This window comes from Rhinolophus hipposideros (genome assembly GCF_964194185.1).
Source record: "Rhinolophus hipposideros genome assembly, chromosome: 5".
NCBI classification, from domain to species: Eukaryota; Metazoa; Chordata; class Mammalia; order Chiroptera; family Rhinolophidae; genus Rhinolophus; species Rhinolophus hipposideros.
This window is the reverse complement of record NC_138051.1, coordinates 27978713-27999078: the sequence shown is the minus strand read 5'-3', so window position 1 is coordinate 27999078 and position 20366 is coordinate 27978713. Positions and strand designations below refer to the sequence as shown.

Below are 20366 nucleotides of genomic sequence, written 5' to 3'. Positions count from 1 at the left end.
TAGAAAAGTAACTTAGAGTGGCTTTGGAATAGTCTTTAAGTGACAGTCCCCTGGTCTCTAAAGCCAGAAACCTGGGCCTCTTTCTCAGTTACCCCTGCCCCCCAGATCAGTTCCACCAAGCCCCCTCTGCTTATTTCCTGAATATCTGAAGTCTTGGTTCAGGCCCTTCCTCTCACCTAAATTACTATTGCTAGTACCTATAGACAGCTACCTTGCTAGTTTCCTGGTCACCCCCCCCCCCTTGGATCCATTTTCAGCACTGCTGCTGCAAGATTTTTTTTTTTAATTCTGAAGGTGTGCTATTTTCTGCAACAGTGGTTCTCAAATTTTGGTGTGCATTAGATTCAGCTAGGAGCTTACTAAAAACATAAATACCTGGACCCCACCAAATCTGGACATTCAGTGAATGGGTGATTGGGCACAAGGTATTTTTTACACCGAAATTTCATCATGAGTATGTAAGATAAAGTCAACAAAGCTGGGCATATGAGGCCTCTCAGACCTGTATCTTAATTACTTCTTTAGGTACATTCCCCTCTGGAATCCTATCCTGTATTCAAATTGAATTTTTTTTAAAATAAATTTTATTGGGGAATATTGGGGAACAGTGTGTTTCTCCAGGGCCCATCAGCTCCAAGTTTTCCTTCAATCTAGTTGTGGAGGGCGCAGCTCAGCTCCAAGTCCAGTCACCGTTTTCAATCTTAGTTGCAGGGGGCACAGCCCATCATCCCATGTGGGAATTGAACCAGCAACCTTGTTGAGAGCTCACGCTCTAACCAACTGAGCCACCCGGCTGCCCCTCAAATTGAAATTTTATGTCATGTTCTCTCAAGACTGCAAGCCTCATGTAGTTTCTTCTGCCTAGACTGCCCAATCTCCCTTTCTCTGCTTACCTGCCTGGAGATTTCTTTTGAACAGTGCAAACGCCACTACTTTCTCTATGAAGACTACCCTTACATCTTCCAGATTTTGTTTATAGCACTTTATCTCACTGTACTATTATTTTACTTCTTATGTGTCTGTCTCCCTTGGAAATTGCTAACTCCTTACAGGAAGACTATCATTTATCCAGCTTGGTATTTTTAGGACCTAGCAGTGAATGCTTTTGTATACAGTAAGCAGCTTAATATATGTTCCTCGAATGAACTCGTTTACCCCCCTGTTCGTGATGAGAACAGAGATGTCACCGTGCTACCTATTGGGAGCCAGCTACTACTTGGAGGAACAGAAGGTGTGCAGGGCTGGGTGGGCTCCCTTAACCACAGGTGTGCCCTGGACAAGTAAGTGCTCATCTTGATAGACTGAGGGTGTAGATCCGGCTTCCAACAGGACTTTGGAACCATCGGTCAGCTGGTCATAAATGGCCTTTATCAGTGGCCTATGGCATAACCTGTTGCTGGAGTTTTTGTTTTATTTTAGAAGATGTAAGATACAAGAAATCTGTTTCTTCCCTTGTTTTTTCCTCTGTGTGCCCCTGCCCCCACCTCCAAATCTTACATCCAGACAACCCCTCTGTGACCACAACCTTTTGTCCTATCATTCCCACCAAAATTTGTTCTTCCTTTTCACTGAGACCTGCAACCCCTCCCCCTGCCCCTTCGGATTTTCTCTAGCTTGTCTTCCTAACCCATGCAGCTTAGATTCTACATTCCATCATTTCAACCACATTCTTGCTTGTGTTCTTGATGCCTGTCTCCCACCCATTATTCTTTCATTGCAGCTGCCTAGTGAAACCTTGATCTTGGGTTAATTCATCTGTCACTATGGAAGCACCTATACCCAGAATGCTAAAAGAATGCTAATGTGTTAAGATGATGTTTCTCTAAATTTTGTTCTCCAACCTTAACTGGGCCCTCAACGCTGCCCTGTGATCCTGCTCATTTTCCAAATCAGCTCTTTTCCGTTCTCCACAACCCATTCTTCTCAAACCTCTGACTTCATCTCCTCAGTTGACCTCCCTTATAGCTTAGTGGAAAATGCAAGCAAGAAAAGCAATTACAGACAATGGTAGGTGCTGAGACAGAAAGTATTGTGGCCGTGGGAGCATCCAGGAGAGAGAAACATCTAATTTGGGCTTAAGCAAGCAGTCAAGTCTTCCTTAAAACAGTTCAGCAGTTAAGTTCTGAAGGGAGAGCCGGAGTTTGTCAGGACAAGGAAACAATGAAGGATAAGTAATTCTGTTGGTTGGAGCATTGTGTGTATGTCAGAAGGTAACATTGGAGAGGTACGCAGGGTAGCTTGAAGCCGCATAAAAGAATTTGGACTTGATCCTGAGGAGAATGGGGAGACATTAAATTGTTTTAAATGGGAATAAAATTAGATTTATGCCTTGGACTTAAGGGTGAAGTAGAGTTCAGGGTCATGGAAGCAAAAATAAGAATGCTTTTCAAGGATACGAATACATTTCAAAGTTAAGAGGTGAACTTTACTTCTCTACCCCTTCAATCTGAGTGATCCTTGTAACCTTGTAATTGTCTTTACTCACAAAGGTATGGAAGTGATGCTTTATGATTCTGGAGCGCAATCAATTGGTCATGCAACTTGTGATTTTTTTTTCTCTTGAAATTCACTGCCACTGTGTTAGGGAACGCAGGCTAGTCTGCTGGATAATGAGACCTTATGCAGCAGAAACAAACCATCCCAGCTGAGATGAGACCACCAGATGAACCACCCAACTGAGCCTAGTTCAATTTGAAAAAAAACGAATGAATTTTAAAGTTAGATTCCTTAGAACATGCTTCTACAATACCTTGCAATGCTCTGATTTTCACATTAGTGTTTTCTATATTGGATTACAAATTCTAACAGCGCCGGCCTTACTGCGTATTTTATCCCAGTACTCAGCACACTGCCTGGCACATAATAGGTGCTCAATAAACATGAATGGTTGAGGGGACCAGATCTATGGAGGGAGACTCACCAGATTGCAAAGGTGCTTCCAGGAACGAATATATCCTAAACTGCACTTTATTCTCAAGCCTTGTGGCCAGTGGTGGATAGAAGGTGAATTGTGATGTGTGCGGAACACGGGACCTTGGGGAGTTCTGTAACCAAGAGGAGAAAGAAGGAACAGCCAGTGGCCACAAAAAAAAACTCCCTTCTTCCCCTTCCAAGTTCCTAGCAGAGAGCTGAACCCAGCATCCCAGATTTGTGTGACTACACAGGCGAGCATTTGGAGACTGACTTCACTTTGGTACCGTAGTCCTCAGTGGCTCGAGGGGTTGGCTTTCTGAGCCGACAGGAGGCTTTTAAGTAGCAAAGCTCCCTGCTTTCAGCAAGCGCAACACCATGGGGAAGGGAGACACCCAGGAGGCAGCACCACCCACCTCAGCCTACCGCTCTATCATGGAGGAGTATGGTTACGAGGTGGGCAAGGTCATCGGCAATGGTTCCTATGGGACGGTGTATGAGGCGTACTACACGAAGCAGAAGGTCAGGGTGGCTATCAAGATCATCTCAAAGAAGAAGGCTTCTGAGGACTATCTTAACAAGTTCCTGCCCCGTGAGATACAGGTTGGAAAGGGAAGAGGGGACTGGTACCAAGCTGCTTAAGGCTTCTCAGAAGGGGTATGGTTAGAAGAGGGTGGGGCCATAAACCCCCAAACTAGAACTGAATGTCTCACTAAGCAGCTAGGAAAACTATTTGGTGTAAATTCAACTTCTTTCCATCTACATTCCCCTCTAGCCCCTCAAAAAGTGAAAGTGCAAAGCGCAGGGTTTGTCCACAGGCCACCAGCCCTCTGGAGTTTGATCCTGTTGCAAAGTTCTAAAAAAGTCTCCGTGGGAGAGGGTAGGAGGGCTGGGAGTGCAGCCAGGGTTCTCCCTTCCCAGGTTTGATGGGTCCCTCTTCTGGGGCCAGGTAATGAAGGTCCTGCGACACAAGTGCCTCATCAACTTCTGTCAGGCCATCGAGACCACGTCCCGAGTGTACATCATTCTGGAGCTGGCTCAGGGTGGTGACGTCCTTGAATGGATCCAGCGCCACGGGGCCTGCTCTGAGCCCCTTGCTGGCAAGTGGTTCTCCCAGATGACCCTGGGCATCGCCTACCTGCACAGCAAAGGCATCGTGCACCGGTGAGGGTGCTGCCACCCAGATTGGGGCCTTTGGGCTCTCATGGGGGTTTTATGCACATCTCCCATTTTCTGCCCTGTTTTTTCCTCCCGTAATGTCCCTCCTACTGACTCTTTTTTAGTCATCTGGTCAAAAACATTTATTAAGTTCCCACTGTGAGCAGAGCACTTTATAAAATATAATGGTGAGCTCCCAGGGGTCCTCAGGTACCATCTTCTCTCCTCTTTGGGCTCTGCTCACAACTCCATGGCTTTCCTTCCTCTCTACCTTGTGTCCCCATAATGGCATCTCTTTTCCACTATGCCTTGCCTCATCTCTAGCCTTTGACCCCTGGCCCTTCAGCTCTGGGTCTAATACTAAGCTCTCCCCCTGACCCCCAGCCTTTCTGCTGCTGGTAGGGACTTAAAGTTGGAGAACCTATTGCTGGACAAGCGGGAGAATGTGAAGATATCGGACTTTGGCTTCGCCAAGATGGTGCCTCCTAACCAGCCTTTGCATAGTAGCCCTTCAAACCGCCAAATGAACTGCTTTACCCACCTTAGCCAGACCTACTGTGGCAGCTTTGCTTATGCCTGCCCGGAGATCTTGTTAGGCTTACCCTACAACCCTTTCCTGTCTGACACCTGGAGCATGGGTGTCATCCTTTACACTCTAGTGGTCGCCCATCTGCCCTTTGATGACACCAATCTCAAGAAGCTGCTGAAAGAGACTCAGAAGGAAGTCACTTTTCCACGTAACTACTCCATCTCCCAGGAGTGCAAGGTGCTGGCTCCGCCAGGAGGGCTGAGACCTCAGGGATGACCCACAGGGAGGGAACCCAATGTAGGCCTCCCAACCCTGGGGGAGGCTCTTCCCTACCAGAGCCATTGCACACTATAGCCCCTGCCCTAAATAGTGGGGAGGGCTTAATGGGCCAACCACTGGGCTCCGTACCTTAGCTGTGAGTGGTAAGCAGATTTCAGCTTCTACCTCTTTAGGTCAGATGGGGATTATGCAAGAGATTCCCCCAAGGAACCCATCTTTCCCCGCCCCTCCAGGTAGTTAAATACCTGGCTCTTCAGGATAATATCAGGGCCACACCCCCTTCCATCAGAGTGGTGTGATGGGCTATCCTGCTTCTTTCTTAGGTCCCCTGCTCATTGCCTGTGTGGCACAATGAGAGGCTCAGCCAAGACCTCTCTCTCCCCGCCCTAGAACCTGGTCTTCCAGATGCTACGCCAAGCCACCAAGCGTGCCACCATCCTGGACATCATCAAGGATCCTTGGGTACTTAAGTTCCTGCTTGAGCCACCCACTCATGAGATCAGGCTGCTCGAGGCCATGTGCCAGCCAGCCAGCACTACGAATCATCACCAATCCGTGGAAAAAAATACCTAAAAGTGGCTGAGGAAGGGGGTTGAGAGAGGAGCAAAGCAGGAGGGTCTGGGGCTAAAAATCTTTTATATCAAAAATAAATCTAATTCTGATTTAGTTTCATGAGCTGGGGTCAAAAGACATTCTTTTCTCAGGGGAGCCTTAGCAGGGAATAAGGTAAGGAGGAGGTGGATTTCTGCCCAGAGCCTGTAACAGTAATCTTGACACCTGTTAAGTTCATGTCGTAATTCACAGTGTAGCTCCTCCGTGGCCCTCGGGGGAATGGATGCTCAGATGAACACCCGTTTTAGGGAAGGTTCATTATTCTAGCTACCGTGTTTCCCTGAAAATAAGACCTAGCCGGACTGTCAGCTCTAATGCGTCTTTTGGAGCGAAAATTAATAGAAGACCCGGTCTTATTTTACTCTACTCTACTCTACTCTACTCTACTCCCGGGCCTTACATTAATTTTTTGCTCCAAAAGACGCATTAGAGCTGATGGTCCAGCTAGGTCTTATTTTCAGGGAAACACGGTAAGTACATGCTCATTATTTTCCTTCAAGCCGTAGGGTAGAGGCCCTGGTTACTCTGGTATGGCTCTGTCTCTGTCTATAGTATAAAGGCATGGCACTGTCTGTGCTTTCAGAAATGGGTATCAGGATGTGTGAAGTACCTTGGTTCCTTCTACACCTCCAAATGCCACCTTAATCACCATGGAAACAATCCCAGTGAACCATGGCCCCTCACATTATTGCTCCTAGACACAGAAGGCAGGGTACAAACCAAGCCTATTAACTATGGGTTCTGGATAAAGGAAAGCTACTTGCCGCCCCCTTTATCTCTGTGTTCTACCTCCCTGTCCTTGAGAATTGGCTTTGCAAAAGGAAAATGGGTAGGAAGTCGTGGGGCTGTGTTGGCAGAGGCTGACTGGAGGAAAGCGATGAGGGAAGACACAGAGACAACTCCATGTGGTTCTAAGATAAGTAATAGATGGCAGTTTCCTCAATCTCAGCAGTAGGCAATTCTAGAACAAACCAACTTTAAAGATGAAACAGTATCTCCCTGGAACCTATTGGGTAAGATATTGGAAACGCCATTTGTTCTATGTTCCACTGTGCCTTCATTACTCCATTATTCATTGCTTGAAACAAAGCTCCAAGGACCAGGGGGAGAGCTTCAGGTATAGACAAGGCAGTATAAGTGCTAGGGTTCCATCTGTCCAATTTTATTGGGAACAAGGGCACTATAATTGCTCTCAAAAAAAAGGGAGCCCAGGGGCTAATCCTGCACCAAGTCCTTCTTCAGAGTTGAGCCAGGGATGGGAAGGCAGACCCTTTTTCTCAGGCAGGGTTACACCACCACCCTCAGCAAGGCCTCCCAAAAAGGCTATGTTCCCTTAGCTCAGTACTTGGCACTTAAGGAAAAGAGGCCATTGAGGGCAGCGTCAGGAAGATAAGCCTAGACTCATCAGGACACCCACTCAGCCAACTGCTTTAGTGCTTCATAATGTTCATCTGCTTTGGAGACAAGGATTCCCAGAGAAAGAAAGATGTGTTAAGGCCTCAGCACCTTCCAACCACAGCCTGCTACAACATTCAGAACCCGCTGAATTCTCTCCTCAGCAAAGAACAGAAAGGTATGGCCCTTCTGCTTGCTGACCTGCTGCTAACCCCATAGTACCTTTGTGCAAATTGGAAAAAGCGGTCTCTCTCTCCCAGCATTTGCAGCCCTAAACCAGGGTGCACAGCTTGCTGAGTGGAGCACAATATGTATTTCAGTCCCCACTCCCCTTTAACCAGGTGCTCTTATGCAGTCAAAAACCTGTGCAACTGTAGCAGCAGCCCTCTCCGCCTGGTTCGTTGGAGGTAGGATGGGTGAGGAAAACCTCTCCCCATATCTATCCCATCCTCTCAAGTCCTTGAGACCGCAGAACAACCCTGGGTACTTGGCCCTGCAGGCAGCTGTGTAGAGGGTACACGAGCCAGTTTGACTGGGGATTCTTCCTCCTTGTTGCCCACATGTAACAACTCCTGGGCCAATTCCTCCTGCTCCAGCTCCTTTAGCTCCTCTGACAGCTCATCCTGGATAGGGGATTATAAGACTGGTCAAGATGAAGAAAGGAAACCTCTGCTTCCAAAAACATATCACTTTTGGAGTGTCCCCCCAAACCTGCCCCATGATTCTCTTGGGCATTGCTTTTGGCTGGCCCCATGCTTTCTCTAAGACTCCCTGACTCCTCACTCCCAATTACCTCATCCCCATCATCTCCAAAGCCCACAGGCCGAGAAATGGCATCAGAGATCTGCTGGGCCACCTCCTGTTGTTCTGTGATGTCAGCCTCCTGTTCATCTACCTTGTCAATGTCCCTGAGAAGATATATAGACAAAAAATCAGGCAACAACCTCCCGGATTTTCTCACCTCACATGAATGAAGCTCCTATAGTCTGTGGCCTCAGACTGATAAATCCATGGCTACCAGGTAGAAGAGATCCCTGGAAAATTGTAATGAGCCAAGTCTGGGCTGAGACATGACAAGAAGCCACATTGGGTGGGATAGATTATATTCCCTTCCTTGAAGGATCTTTAAAAATTAGGAAAATCATCTTTCCTTGCTAGAATGCTCCAACCAGCAAAGAGATATTCTTGCAGGAAGCAAGGAGGCTGACAGAGGTCTAGCCACCATAGATTTACATTTATACTGTGAATTCACATTCTGAGAGGTTTTATGATTCAAAATACAATACCAACCTACTCTCCCCAGTGCCTGGGCCCCCTTTGCCCCTTCCCCCATACCCACATGTCCTGGTAGGCTTTCCTCATGCCATGGACAGCAATTTCCATGGTTCGAAGCACTTCTGCACTGGTGGCATTCTCCATGACCTCACGCTGAAACTCCAGGGTGAATAATGTCCCATCAATTTGTGCCAGCTGCTGTTCCAATCTTTTCTTCCTCCGCAAAGCCTGTAAGTCAGCTGACCCAGCCACACCATAAACGTGGCAGGCAGAAGCCCCTGCTTCCCACCTAGGCCCTCCCTACTGGCGCCTTTTCTTTAGGGGTGGGCCCCTTCTTCTTCCCTGGAGTCCAATGGAGCAGGCCCATATTGTATGAAGGAAAAAATTACCCACCAAGCATAGAGTGCATAATATGTGCTAGGCACTTGACTGTTATTTTAATCCCAAAATGACTCTCTGCAATGAATGCACTATCTTCACTTTACAAATGTGAAAACAGCCATGAAGATACTAAATTTGTTTTGGTCAAAAATCACACCTAGTAAGAGATTGAGTAGTAATTGAAATGTGGTAGTATGACTTCCAAAGCCAGGATTCTTTTGCTATTCCAAGGTGCCTTTCAAGTCATTTCCAGTCTTTTTTAAAAATTTAACTTATAGACTTTATTTCTTAGAGCAGTTTTAGGTTCACAGCACAATTGAGTAAAAGGTACAGAGATTCCCATATCCCCCCTGTACCCATACATGTATAGCCTCCCCATTATCACAACCAGAGTTCAGTCACTTTTTATAATTACTGTTCCCTTGCTATCCTAGCAAGTGTCCAAGGTCCACAGGTTCAAACTGAAGGAAGCACAGGGGGCTAGAGAAATAAAACTTGATCTCAATTTTCCTTTCATCTTCTGTTCTTCTAACAGAGTTATCCACTCCCTGCCCCGCCCACATCTGATGGCCCTCGTCTGCGTAAAATCTGTCCATACTCTCTATTGCCTATAGGATAATATCCAAAACTTTTTAAACGAGACAAGGTCCTTCGTGATCTGGTCCTTGATTACCTCTCCACTCACACTTCTATTTTCCTTTACCCTTTCAGTGCACAGCAACCAGAACTTCTCTTTCCCCTAAATATACCGGCCTCTTTCCTGCCTGTTAGGCACACACAATTCTCTACTTGGCATACGTCTCTACTTGGCATACGTCTAGTCTCTACTTGGCATACGTCTAGTCTTCTGGACCCCTGATGCCTGTTTCACCTGTGCTCCCCTGGTTTTCAAGAACGTCTCCATCACAGAGTGCTATACTATACTTTAAATGTCAGTTTTTGCTCATTTCCCCCCACCAGATAGGAGCTTTGAGAAGCCCTCTTTCTTTATCACCTCAGATTCCCTCTTGCCCAGCATCAAGTAAGGACTGGAAACTCATGCCCCAAGCCTAAACAGTGGCAGCTAGCACACCCTCTACTCAGATCCCCTTCCCCACCATGAGCGCTTCCTTCTGGGGTGGAGGAAGGTGGGCAGACAGAGCCAGGCTCCTCAACAAGGCACAGCCTTGCTAGGCCATCGCCAAGGTTTTGGGACAACTCATCTTCTGGGTCTCTTCCCTGCCCAGAGCCTGGTCTCCCCTCAGCCCCTGCAGCCAGTGCCTCCCAGCCAACCGGCCTTGCCCGGGCTCACCCCTCCGGAAGACTACTCATCGCGACCCTGACCTCTGCAGCCTCTGCCCCACAGTGTCCTGTATATTTCCGCTTGCTCCTGAGAGGGTGCCATCTCATCATTCAGAGACCACCAGCCTTGGCCAATCCCTCCTTGGGGCACCGCGGTGACATCATCAATAGGCACCAAGAAGGCCACTTCAAACGTGATGGGAGCCACCAGCCCCAAATCCACAGACTCCTCTTAAAGCAGCTGCTTCACTTTTGCCTATATAAAAAGGCAACTTCCACTCTTCCTGAAAACAAAGTATTTGTTTCCTGGAAGGAAATGTGTAGGGTAACGCACATAACGTCCCAGGTGCAGGGACGTTACTTCTTCATGCCCTTGACAGAACTTGGGAGAGGGATTGGGGATGAGGCAAGCACATGTGGATCACCACAGTCTTGGGTTTGCCACAAGTTTGTAAGACAGAACCTGAGGCAGTCTAATGCCTCACACTCTGGTCTTGGCACCTCCAGATAGCCAACCCCCATTCACAAGCGAGAAAAATAGAAACAACCCACATTGTGGGTAAGCTCTCTTCTGTCACACACAAATACACTTTAATAATTTACAAATGCACCTGAAAATGCCTTCCTGATTTTGTTCAGTTTTATGCCTCAAATGAGGCTTATCCACAGGACTGGACCTCAGGGTCTGGCTTGGGCCTTTGCAAATGTCTCTAACCCTTGAGTTAGGGTTTGAAGACTCATTCCATTCTGGACACGAATGCAGGTAACACCTAGAAAGAAATCACATTTCATCAGGCCTTCCGAACTCCCAATTACTCTCATTTTGGGGGGGTGTCACTTGTCATGCAAATTCCACCTAACCTCTCCTGGGAACCCTTTCTCCTTATTCCCCAAATGGCTATTCTCACCACTCAGTACCCAGTTTGCTGACGTCTACAATATTCCGCATCTCATCATCAAAGAAGATCATCTGGGAGAAAGGAACTCCAGTCTTCTGCTGCAATCTGTGCAAGACAGGGCAGGGGGAACCACGCTGGCTTCTGAGCTCCTGCAGCCTCTCTGCTCTTCTCTCTTCCTGCTTCTACCCTTATCTGCCCATACCTCTCAAAGTGTGTGACCTTGCTGCCTGGATAGATTTCCTGATGAACAAAGTATCGCACAAGGTCAAAGAGCTCCAGTAGCTGTTTGGCCCCTTTAATCTCGCCTGTCCTGCAAAAAGATGTAGGAGATGGGATCAGGAGAGTGGAGGGCCGGGGCTGCCAGTGAAGTTACTATAACCGGGGGAAATCAACTTGCTGTTTTCCCAGGATGGATAGATGGGTTTCCTCCGTCCTTATTCAACTCGATATCCTTCCTGTCCGACACAGCTGGCACTGAGCCAATGTTTAATAAATAAAAGGCACAGGAGAGGGTATAATTACAAAAATATACAAATACTTGAAAATTCGCATCGCCTAAATTTTTGTAGCCAAGGGGTTACACGATAAGTCTCATGCAGGCATCTGTCAGCATTAGACTGACAGGTTTTTTTTCTAGTCCCTCTTCTTACCGTGAAGCGGCAGCGACGGGCACCCCAAGGCTCCGAAGTCGTTCCAGGACCTCAGGCACCTCCGGGTACAGTCGGATGGTCTGGCCTCGCCTGTCTTGTATAGTTCCATCACTGGAGAAGGCGAGAGTGCGCTCAGCTCCGGCCGGCCTGCCTCACCTGCCCCGATCCTCCCAGCCCTGCCTCACCTGCTCTTGTGGAAAGGGGGGTCTACGTGCGTGTCCACCCAGAATGGCCAGAGCGTGTAATCTGCGAGAGGAAGAAAGGGGAGGGTTCAGGCTGGAGGGCGCACGGCCTGGAGAGCTGCAACTGGGGTTTGGAAGAGAGCGCCCGACGAAACTCTCCGCAGTGGGGGTCCCTCACCCAGGTCGAAGACTGCCAGCTCCGGAAGCCCCGCCATGACCCGCACCCCCCAGCCGCGCACACGGAGGCGGGGCCTTCTCCGGGGCCAGTGCTTGATACACTCCGGGGGCTGACACGCCACCCCGCCTGCCTTAGAGACCGGCTAGAGCGTCGCCACGCTGGGCTGGGGCTGTCAGCCTGGAGACGGCACAAGCGCGCCTTCTAACGGTGGAGTTGGGAGAGAACCGCAGCAAGTGTCCAGCTGGGATCCCGTCCCTTCTTCATTTATTTCTGTCCTCCCCAGCCTCCCCAAGTTCTACTAGAGAAGCCAGGAAAAAGAAGCCCTTTTTTTCCAGCACCCGTCTCTCATTTCATCTTAATAATTGAGACCCAAGTGACCCATCATAGCTTGTCACTGCTCACTCAATCTTTATCCATATCAACCTCTCTCCAGTGTAAAGCCCAGAGCACTCAGCAATATTCCAGCCGTAAGGAACGTGGGTGGTGTCTGCAAAAACCTTGAGGTCTCTCTCAAACCAGGCCCAAATGTCCAGTATGGCTAGATTGGGAGAGAATTCCCTCTCCTGATTTCTACCACCCATGCCAGGAGTACACGTAGCTGTGTAACAACTACTTTGGGTAGGGACCAATTTGTATTGTTTGCCAATTTCTGTAAAAATTCCTACCACGGCAAATTTTAAGCTACTGATATGAAGTTCTTCACATAGGTTTGAGAAGAGATGCCAATAATTAGCTCTCATGAGTTGGGAAGAGCTGGCTCCAGCACATGCCTGCCAATGAGAATAGCATTCCTAGAGTCTGGCAATCATTCTAAAGGCACAATCTCTTCCATTGTCCCACTCCTTCAGTCTGGTATAACTGGGTGTGCATTAGGTCCATTTTGATTTCAGTCATATTTGTGCAACAGAAGAAAGATTCCAAGAGGCCAGGAAATATTTTATTGACAACCATGGACATAGACGTAAGAGAGGGAAATACACAGGACTGCAAAGTAAACCCCAATACCCAGCAAAGGCCCTTTGGGCCAGGAACACTGCATTCTGGGGTCCTCACAGTCTCCTACCAGTACATACACAAGACTGGGCATCCAGGAGAGGGGGCAGTGACTCTGGTGTCCCAACAGTGAGAGGATATATGATGCCTCATTACGAGGGACAGGGCAAGGAGGTAAAATGGAAGGAGGGTCCATCACTGACTAAGACCACCTCCTCCTCTCAGAGCCAACACCAGGTGGAGGACTGAACCACCAAGGATTTTGTAATCAGCTGCTGTCTTCTCATCATTCCTGCAAGAAAAGAAGGTAAAAAAAAAAAAAAAAAAAAGCATTAGAAATACCTTCTAGAACAAGGTTCTTAACCTGGGTTTCATGGATCTCTCTGGGGGTCTATGAACTCAGATGAGGAAAAAAATTACACCTTTATTTTTACTAATCCCTAACTGAAATTGATATTTAAAAAAATTTTGAACACAGACATAAACCCACAGTGGTGTTAGAAATATGGGTAATCTTCTAACAGCAGAAATTAGATATTTTAATGTCACATTACATTTGTTTACAGGTACCTTGAAAATATTTCAAAATTATGGTAGTTATTAAACCTACCATTAGATCTTAATGTAATAATAAAAAAGCACATATATTATTGTTACAGATTTGCCTTTTTAGTATTTTGGTAACTATATCAATATACTTAGTCTCTTTTGTAATTCTACATATTTCATTTTGTGTCTGCAAAAATCTTATTCTGAGAAGGGGTTCATAGGCTTCACCAAATTGCCAAAGGGTCTAAGCCACCAATAAAAAGCAGCAGGTCTGCTTCTCCTGCAGTATTTGCTCCCTCTTCTTCACATAAGATTACCACACCCTCATTCCCATTCCAGACTCACATCTGTTTACCACTGTAGATGAGCCGCTGCTGCTGTGGGGGGATTCCCTCTTTCTCTTCCACACGTTCCTTGATTCGCTCCACCTTTAGGGGTACAAGTAGTCAGGGGCTACCCGTGGTAGGTAGGGGTAGGACTATGGAAGTGGAAAGAACAAGAGCTATGCAGATAGCATGAAAGCAAAGGACTAAGTTCATCAGCATATCCAAACAACAGTACACGCAGGGAGACGGGCATGAGGAGGTGTTGGGCATACACTACCTTGTCTGTGGGTTCAATGTCAATCTCAATCTCCTTTCCGGTCAGCGTCTGAAACAGGCAAGGGTTTCATGAGTCTTACAGCCTAATATACAATCTGTCTTCTAGGTAAAGTGTCATGTCCTGGTCTCTGGGATCTACTACCTTCTGAGAGATGCACTTTCTCAGCAAAGCTGCTTTAAAGAATCAGAAAGCTTTGACCATACCTGTATTCATCAAACATTTTTAGGCTGTGGACAACTTTGATAGGGCAGATTCTGGGGACCATTTGACCTTGATGGGAAGTCTCTTACACTTCCCATCTTACCCCACTAGAATCCTTAAGAACACTGGCATTCCTTTGCATGAGACAGCTATGAGAAGTGTCCTAAGGAAAGTATTCCTTTAAGTCAGAAGGACCTTGTTTTATTTATCAATGATATAAATTAACATTCAGATAATTCAAAGAATTTTCAAGGATACCAGAGATTATCTCCGACCAGCTTTTAAGTAATACTAGAATTCAACATTCTATTCTCCCTATCTTCTCCAGACTTTTACCTAAATTCTAAATTGCAGCTCTGGTCTTTTTGACTTCTTTTATAGGCTAAGGGCTGCTGATATCCAAACACAATATATTGATTGTACACTTAAAAATGCTGTGCTCTATCCAATCTAATTTCCCATCCATCCTTGTTCTTAAAGTTCATATCCACACCAATCTATAGTAATCCAGACCACAAATACACCATGCATGGCCTAATTTAGGGGAATTTCTTTGCTTTTCCTGTATTCCTTGTTGCCATACCCTCCCCTACTCTTTCTTATACCTTCAAGGACCCTTTAAAATAAGATGGATGACTTGTTCCCAATGCACTTTAATACCCATTACAGCTAGTTGTTTAAGTGTCAAACTCTCCAACTTCCTAAAGGACAGAGATTGTTCTAATCTAAGCACAGTGCACAGTATTTGACATATAAGCAGTAAGAAAGATTTGTGGAAGGGCTAAATACACCAATGATCACGTTATGATCACAGCCAGCATTTACTGAACACTTTCTCAGAGTCAGAAACTATGCTGAGTGTCATACACGCATGGATACATTTAATTCTTGCAAATATTTCTGAGACATATTTTATTGCTATCACCAATTTATAGAAGAGGAAAATGGGATTTGGACTGGTTAAAAAGCATGCCTATGAAATCAAAAGTAGAGTGTGGATCCAAACACAGACTCTCTGGCCCCAGAGCCTCAGCTCTTAGCTCTGGACTCAGTATTGCCTAACTGAGTCTGGCTGGTTTAGTATTGGGACCCAAAGTATGCTCCTGTGATAGGTTCATGAAATAACATATGGTTTCCAGTAATAGTATTCATATAGACCAGCATGAAGAAAGTACTTAGGGCCTAATTTCTCAACTACAAGAATGGTTCAGTCCTAGGTATATAGTATTTCCAAAAATGCAAGAGTAATTCCCTTGGATTTACCTGTTAGGATACAAAAGAATAAATTACGATTCTCAAGTGTCTACCCCAACCCAAGCTGGTCTGTGTAAAAATTTTCAACAGTCTATGGTAAAATGAGAAAAGCACTGACAGCAATGAGATTTTAATGAAATTAAATTGATTCAAGTGTTAAAATGTCCTTTTATGAAATGACAGTGACAATATTCGGTAATTTTTTAGACCCTTTTCTGACAAAATGAAGTATGCAATTCTGTGTTGTCCACAAATTATTTCACTTTATTGATCTTAATACTTTAAATGCAAAGACTCTTCAACGAGACAATTAGATTTCTAGATACGTAACTTGAAGGAAAAACTTGAGCACACATCCAAAGAGGAACATGTGAGGTTATCTTTTATAAAAACAAAACACTAGACACAGCCTAATGCCTAATAAGAAGAAAAGTATTAAACTATGGTACATCCATTGAATGATACATGTATTTTGCAATAATTTATACACTAAAATGGAAAGATCTAAAAAGTATAATTATATGTTACGTTCTATATGTAGTTTTATACATATAGGTATGGATATATATCGAAGAAAGGATTAAAAGTATCCTTATCGCTTACACTAGTGATTATCTTTGAGAAGGGGAGTAGGACTGAGGGAGGCTTGATTACAGTAACCCTCCACTTATCAGTACTATTTAAATTTCTAATAAAAATATATTCCTTTATCACATGAATATTAATAAACAAAGATTCACTCTGATTTAATAAAAAAATTTAAAGAGTAAAAAAGATTCTAAGAGACGGCCTAAAACTGCTCTCCCAAGAGTAAGATGCTTAGACCTTATGACATTTTTTAAAAACGTAACATTTAAAACTCTAGGACTAGCCCTTTGTTGCTGAAATTAACTGTAGAAGCCCAAAAATGTATCCAGAGAGCAATCTGGTAATCTGGCCTCCCAACAACAATACTTACGGAAAAATAGTCATGACTATGACCAAAAATATATTTGCAACAATGGTAATTGCAGCCCTGGATACTGAAAAACTAGAAACATAATCTAAATATCAAACAATTGAAGGTTAAATAAATTATGGTACAAACATAGAGGGAAAAATCACAGTCCTCAGGGTGGAGAGAAATATATTAAAAGATAACATGGAGATGTAATCAGCAAAATTCAAACTGTAGGAAACCTAGTTCATTCAACAAGAAAAACTGGGAAAAGTGGGCATTACAGATTTAAAGAGGCTTAAAATACATATTAACCAACTGCAATGTATGATCTTAGTGGCATCCAGATACAAACAAACTGTAAAATACAAATGAGACAATGGGGTAAATTTGATGACAGTAAGAAATCACTGTTAATTTTTTAAGTGGGATAATTATGGTTATGTTGAAGAAAAGAGTTCTTTTTTTTATAGATAAATACAGAAACATGTATAAATAACATATACTGGGATTTGCATAAAACATCAGGTAAGGAGAGTTGGTGAATATAAATAAGATTGGCCATAAGATGGCAGTTTTTGAAGCAGGGTAAAGGGTGCATTATTTCCTTCTCTGTGTTGTTGTATGTTTGAAATCGTCCATAATTTAAAAGTAATTGAACAATTTTTAAAGATATACTTGATATATCACGCCATACTGGGTTTCTTCCCTCAAATCTGGTCATGTGACCCAGGAAAGCATTCAATACAATTTAACAAGTCTATGATGAATCAAAGCCCAACATAGTACTGCTTTAGACAAAGGAAGGGATATCAAAAAAGAAAGCTGTCCAGCCGTTGCCAACAATCTTTTTCAAGTGAAGATTTACAACCAAGAAACAATGAGCCATACAATTAATAGAACGAACCTATGTACAAGGAACTGCCATACTGAATATTATTGTCCAGATACAAAGTACAATGACAAATTGCTATGGTGAGTGAAAAATCAACGCTGATTTAGACCTGAAAGAGGTAACATTTCACACCCACTATCACAGCTAAAATAAAAATGAATGACACGACTAAAAGTTAGCCAGGGTGCAAAGCAGCTGGAATGTTCATTCATTGCAAGTGAGAATGTAAAATGGTATAATCCCTGGGATAACTATTAGGCAGTTTCTTTTCAAGTTATATATATATCTACCTCATGATCCACTAATTCCATTCCTAGGTATTTATCCAAAGGAAATGAAAATGTATGTCCACAAAAAGACTTGTGTAACAATGTTCATAGGAGTCTTATTCATAATGGCCAGAAACTGGAAACAACCAAAACGTCCATCAACAGGAGAATGCGATAAACAAATTGTGATACAGTCATCCAGTGGAATACTACTTATAAGAAGGAAGTACAGATACACACGAAAATAGACATAATGCCGAGTGAAAGCAGCATTATATAATATACAAAATATACATTATGTAATATACAAAAATATATATTGTATAATTGCATTTATATGAAGTTCTAAAACAAGCAAAACTAACCTATGGAAATTTTCTGAGCATAGGGGTGAAAATGTTCTAGATCTGTGGTTACATGGGTGTGTACTGTAGTTAAAAACTCATTGAACTGAACCTTTAAGAACTTTGTGTTTTATGCTATGTTAAGAAAAAATGAATGAGAAAACTGGGGCTTAGATGGTACACATAGTTGCCCAAAGTGATCTGCTAAGAGGGTACCAATGCAGAATCTGGGGTTAGGGAGTAATATGACGAAAAAGAAGTTTAAAGATCTGTACATTATGATTTTGTACATCATTTCTTGGTTTAGACTCTAAACTTTAGAGGGGATACAGGGGCAAGAAAACCTGGTTGGAGGGATTACAGAGAAATAAAGACATAAGTTAATGAGACCCCAAAACCAGAATAAAGGTAATGGGAATGCAAAGAAAAATCAAGCAAAAAGAGGTATCAACGGAAAAATTAAGTTCTATAAGAGAAAAATGACTCTAAAGAACTGAGTTCCTGATACCTGGTAGATTGATAGGATCAATATATGAGACGAGTATTGGAAAGACGGCTTAAGACAGGAGATGATGTATTTAATTTTAGAAGGACGAAGATGAAGTATGAAGAGAAGATTTAAACAGATGGATTTGTAAAGCATTGCAGAAAGAGATTTGGAAGAAGCTACATGGAGACAAAAGTTGAAAAATGAGTAATTCACAAAGGAGACCTGCCAATATAACCTATCATTTATATAGTAATTAATAGTAAACTAATTGCTCCCATAGGTATTTAACATATGAAGAAATGCAGCAAACAAGAAAGAAGAGAGATGAAGGACAGAGAAATCTCTTTAAAGGCAGAAAAGTAAGTGTTTCAGGAAAGGAGACAGACAATTTTAGAAGCAGAACCACTGAATTTGAATCAGTATCTTTACAAGATCCTCAGGTGATTCTTATGCACTTTTAAGTTGAGAAGCCAATCTATAACAAAGTGTTTTTTTTAACTGGAGGCCTCAACCATCAGTGGGTTATGAAATGAACTTAGAATTGATAATATCAGAGCATATCTTACATAGTTAAGTTTTTTGTGTCTGCCTGAGCATAAGGTAAAATTTTTTAGTGTAGACTGAGATTTTTAAAAAAGTTTACAAAACACGGAACCCCAAAAAAGTTTACAAAAACCTGTTCTGTGGACTGAGAGATTATTAAAGGGACACAAGAAACCTTATGCATTAAAAAGAAGATAAAAGCATTCATCTGCTAGTGTTTCTCACACTTTTTTGACAGTGACCCACACTAAGAAATACATATAAACCAGTAACACATACATGTGTGTAATATACATATAAAATGAAAATTCACAAAACAATACCCTTTCCCAGCAGGATACCCTGATATTATTATCTTTCTTCTTTATTTAATGTTGCTCATGACCCATTCAATTGATTTCATAATTAGTGACTCTTTTATAAGTCACTACTCAGTTTGAAAAACAATCTTTGGCCCTGCTGTTTGGCCTCAATCCTTAGCTAAAAGGTGGTTTGGAAAGACTGAAGAGGTTAAGAATGGCTATTATGTATGGTAAATACACTAAAGAGCTGATGAAATAACGACAGACTTACTTAGCAGTAAAAACAAACAAACCAAAAAACCAAAGAAACAAAACTAACGTTGCAGTGCATCAATTAGTTTTTGTCTCTCTGTCTGCAGGTACAAAAGAGGAAATAGCAGATAGGACTAGTGAGGGTTGGGAATTGGTGAAAAACCACGGGAGTTGAGAGATGGAGAAGAAGGAAACACTGCTAGTACCAAGAACTAGGGTACTGGTAACTAACCTGCCCAGTGAGGCTGGTCCAGGATGCCTGGCTCTGAAAGGCAGGTGCTGACTGAACACACTCAAAGCTGTGGTTCCTGAAGGCTGGCTGAAATACTACTACACCTTGGCGACAACCAGCAAACGCTTACAGTCTAGTCCCTGGGAGGCCCCCGGTTCCCCAGGCTAACGTTATTGTGCTGTGCTCGGAGGCAGCCTATGTTACGGAGAAGCAGGTAACTCAGGCATGAAGAATGGAGATCAGAACTTATTCCAAGAATCTAAGAGAGAGGGGTGTCAATCAAGCCTTCTCTCTGACCTCGGGGGTTCGAATACAGCGAGACCCCGGACAAAGGAGGCCTCTGTCTGGGTCATAGCACAGTTCTGGCGAGAAAGCAAGAATGGCAGAGACCCAGTGGTCATCTGGCTGGGCCAGCCCGGAGCAATCAAAACCTTCTGGGGGTCCCCCTACTTCCCATCACCCCTCGCGCGGAGCCCCGAGGCTGTCAGCGCCCTCCAGGCTAGGGAAAGGCGTGGTTTCCCTTCTCCCGTTAGGCACAGCGGCCAGCCCAGTACCACTGCGTCTTGGCAAGGCTGGAGGTGCTCCCACCTTCACTTTAATTAGCATCTTCTTCCCAGTTTGAAGCTGCACACAGATAAATTGCTGCTTCTACTGCTGCGATCGCCGCTACCGCTTCACAGCACTCCGCCTGCGGGAGTCACTTCTGCTTCCGGGTCACTGTCTGGCTCCACCCCCCCCTTCTTACCCCGGGGTTCCCGAAAGTCTCAGGAATG

At 44.2% G+C, this 20366-nt stretch overlaps 4 protein-coding genes across 7 annotated transcripts; 1 reads left to right on the top strand and 3 right to left on the bottom strand.

Annotated features, from left to right (window-relative positions):
* Window positions 1–3288: 3288 nt before the first annotated feature.
* Window positions 3289–5449, top strand: TSSK4 (testis specific serine kinase 4; the record flags this gene model as incomplete). Of its 2 annotated transcripts, none has more annotated exons than XM_081048554.1 (4): window positions 3289–3513; window positions 3860–4074; window positions 4453–4834; window positions 5267–5449. In XM_081048554.1, 4 exons carry the CDS (start codon window positions 3289–3291, stop codon window positions 5447–5449), a joined length of 1005 nt encoding a protein of 334 aa, XP_080904680.1. The 2 variants fall into 2 exon arrangements, with proteins under 2 accessions (XP_080904680.1, XP_080904679.1); XM_081048553.1 differs by having other exon boundaries at window positions 4441–4834.
* Window positions 5450–6892: 1443 nt separating this feature from the next.
* On the bottom strand, window positions 6893–8525 carry CHMP4A (charged multivesicular body protein 4A; the record flags this gene model as incomplete). Its single annotated transcript, XM_081048936.1, has 5 exons — window positions 6893–6942; window positions 7362–7506; window positions 7677–7791; window positions 8223–8386; window positions 8463–8525. 5 exons carry the CDS (start codon window positions 8523–8525, stop codon window positions 6893–6895), a joined length of 537 nt encoding a protein of 178 aa, XP_080905062.1.
* Window positions 8526–8800: 275 nt separating this feature from the next.
* MDP1 (magnesium dependent phosphatase 1) lies at window positions 8801–11903 on the bottom strand. Of its 3 annotated transcripts, none has more exons than XM_081050105.1 (6): window positions 11730–11878; window positions 11555–11615; window positions 11370–11480; window positions 10922–11029; window positions 10729–10824; window positions 8801–10590 (listed from the first exon to the last, which is right to left on the bottom strand). In XM_081050105.1, exons 1-6 carry the CDS (start codon window positions 11764–11766, stop codon window positions 10395–10397), a joined length of 609 nt encoding a protein of 202 aa, XP_080906231.1. In that variant the 5' UTR covers window positions 11767–11878; the 3' UTR covers window positions 8801–10394. The 3 variants fall into 3 exon arrangements, with proteins under 3 accessions (XP_080906231.1, XP_080906232.1, XP_080906233.1); XM_081050106.1 differs by having other exon boundaries at window positions 10739–10824; XM_081050107.1 differs by lacking the exons at window positions 10729–10824; window positions 10922–11029 and having other exon boundaries at window positions 11730–11903.
* A 741-nt stretch (window positions 11904–12644) lies between these two features.
* On the bottom strand, window positions 12645–20319 carry NEDD8 (NEDD8 ubiquitin like modifier). Its single transcript, XM_081050108.1, has 4 exons — window positions 20182–20319; window positions 13875–13922; window positions 13617–13699; window positions 12645–13014 (listed from the first exon to the last, which is right to left on the bottom strand). The coding sequence occupies exons 1-4, from the start codon at window positions 20197–20199 to the stop codon at window positions 12918–12920; spliced, it is 246 nt and encodes an 81-aa protein (XP_080906234.1). The 5' UTR covers window positions 20200–20319; the 3' UTR covers window positions 12645–12917.
* Window positions 20320–20366: the final 47 nt, after the last annotated feature.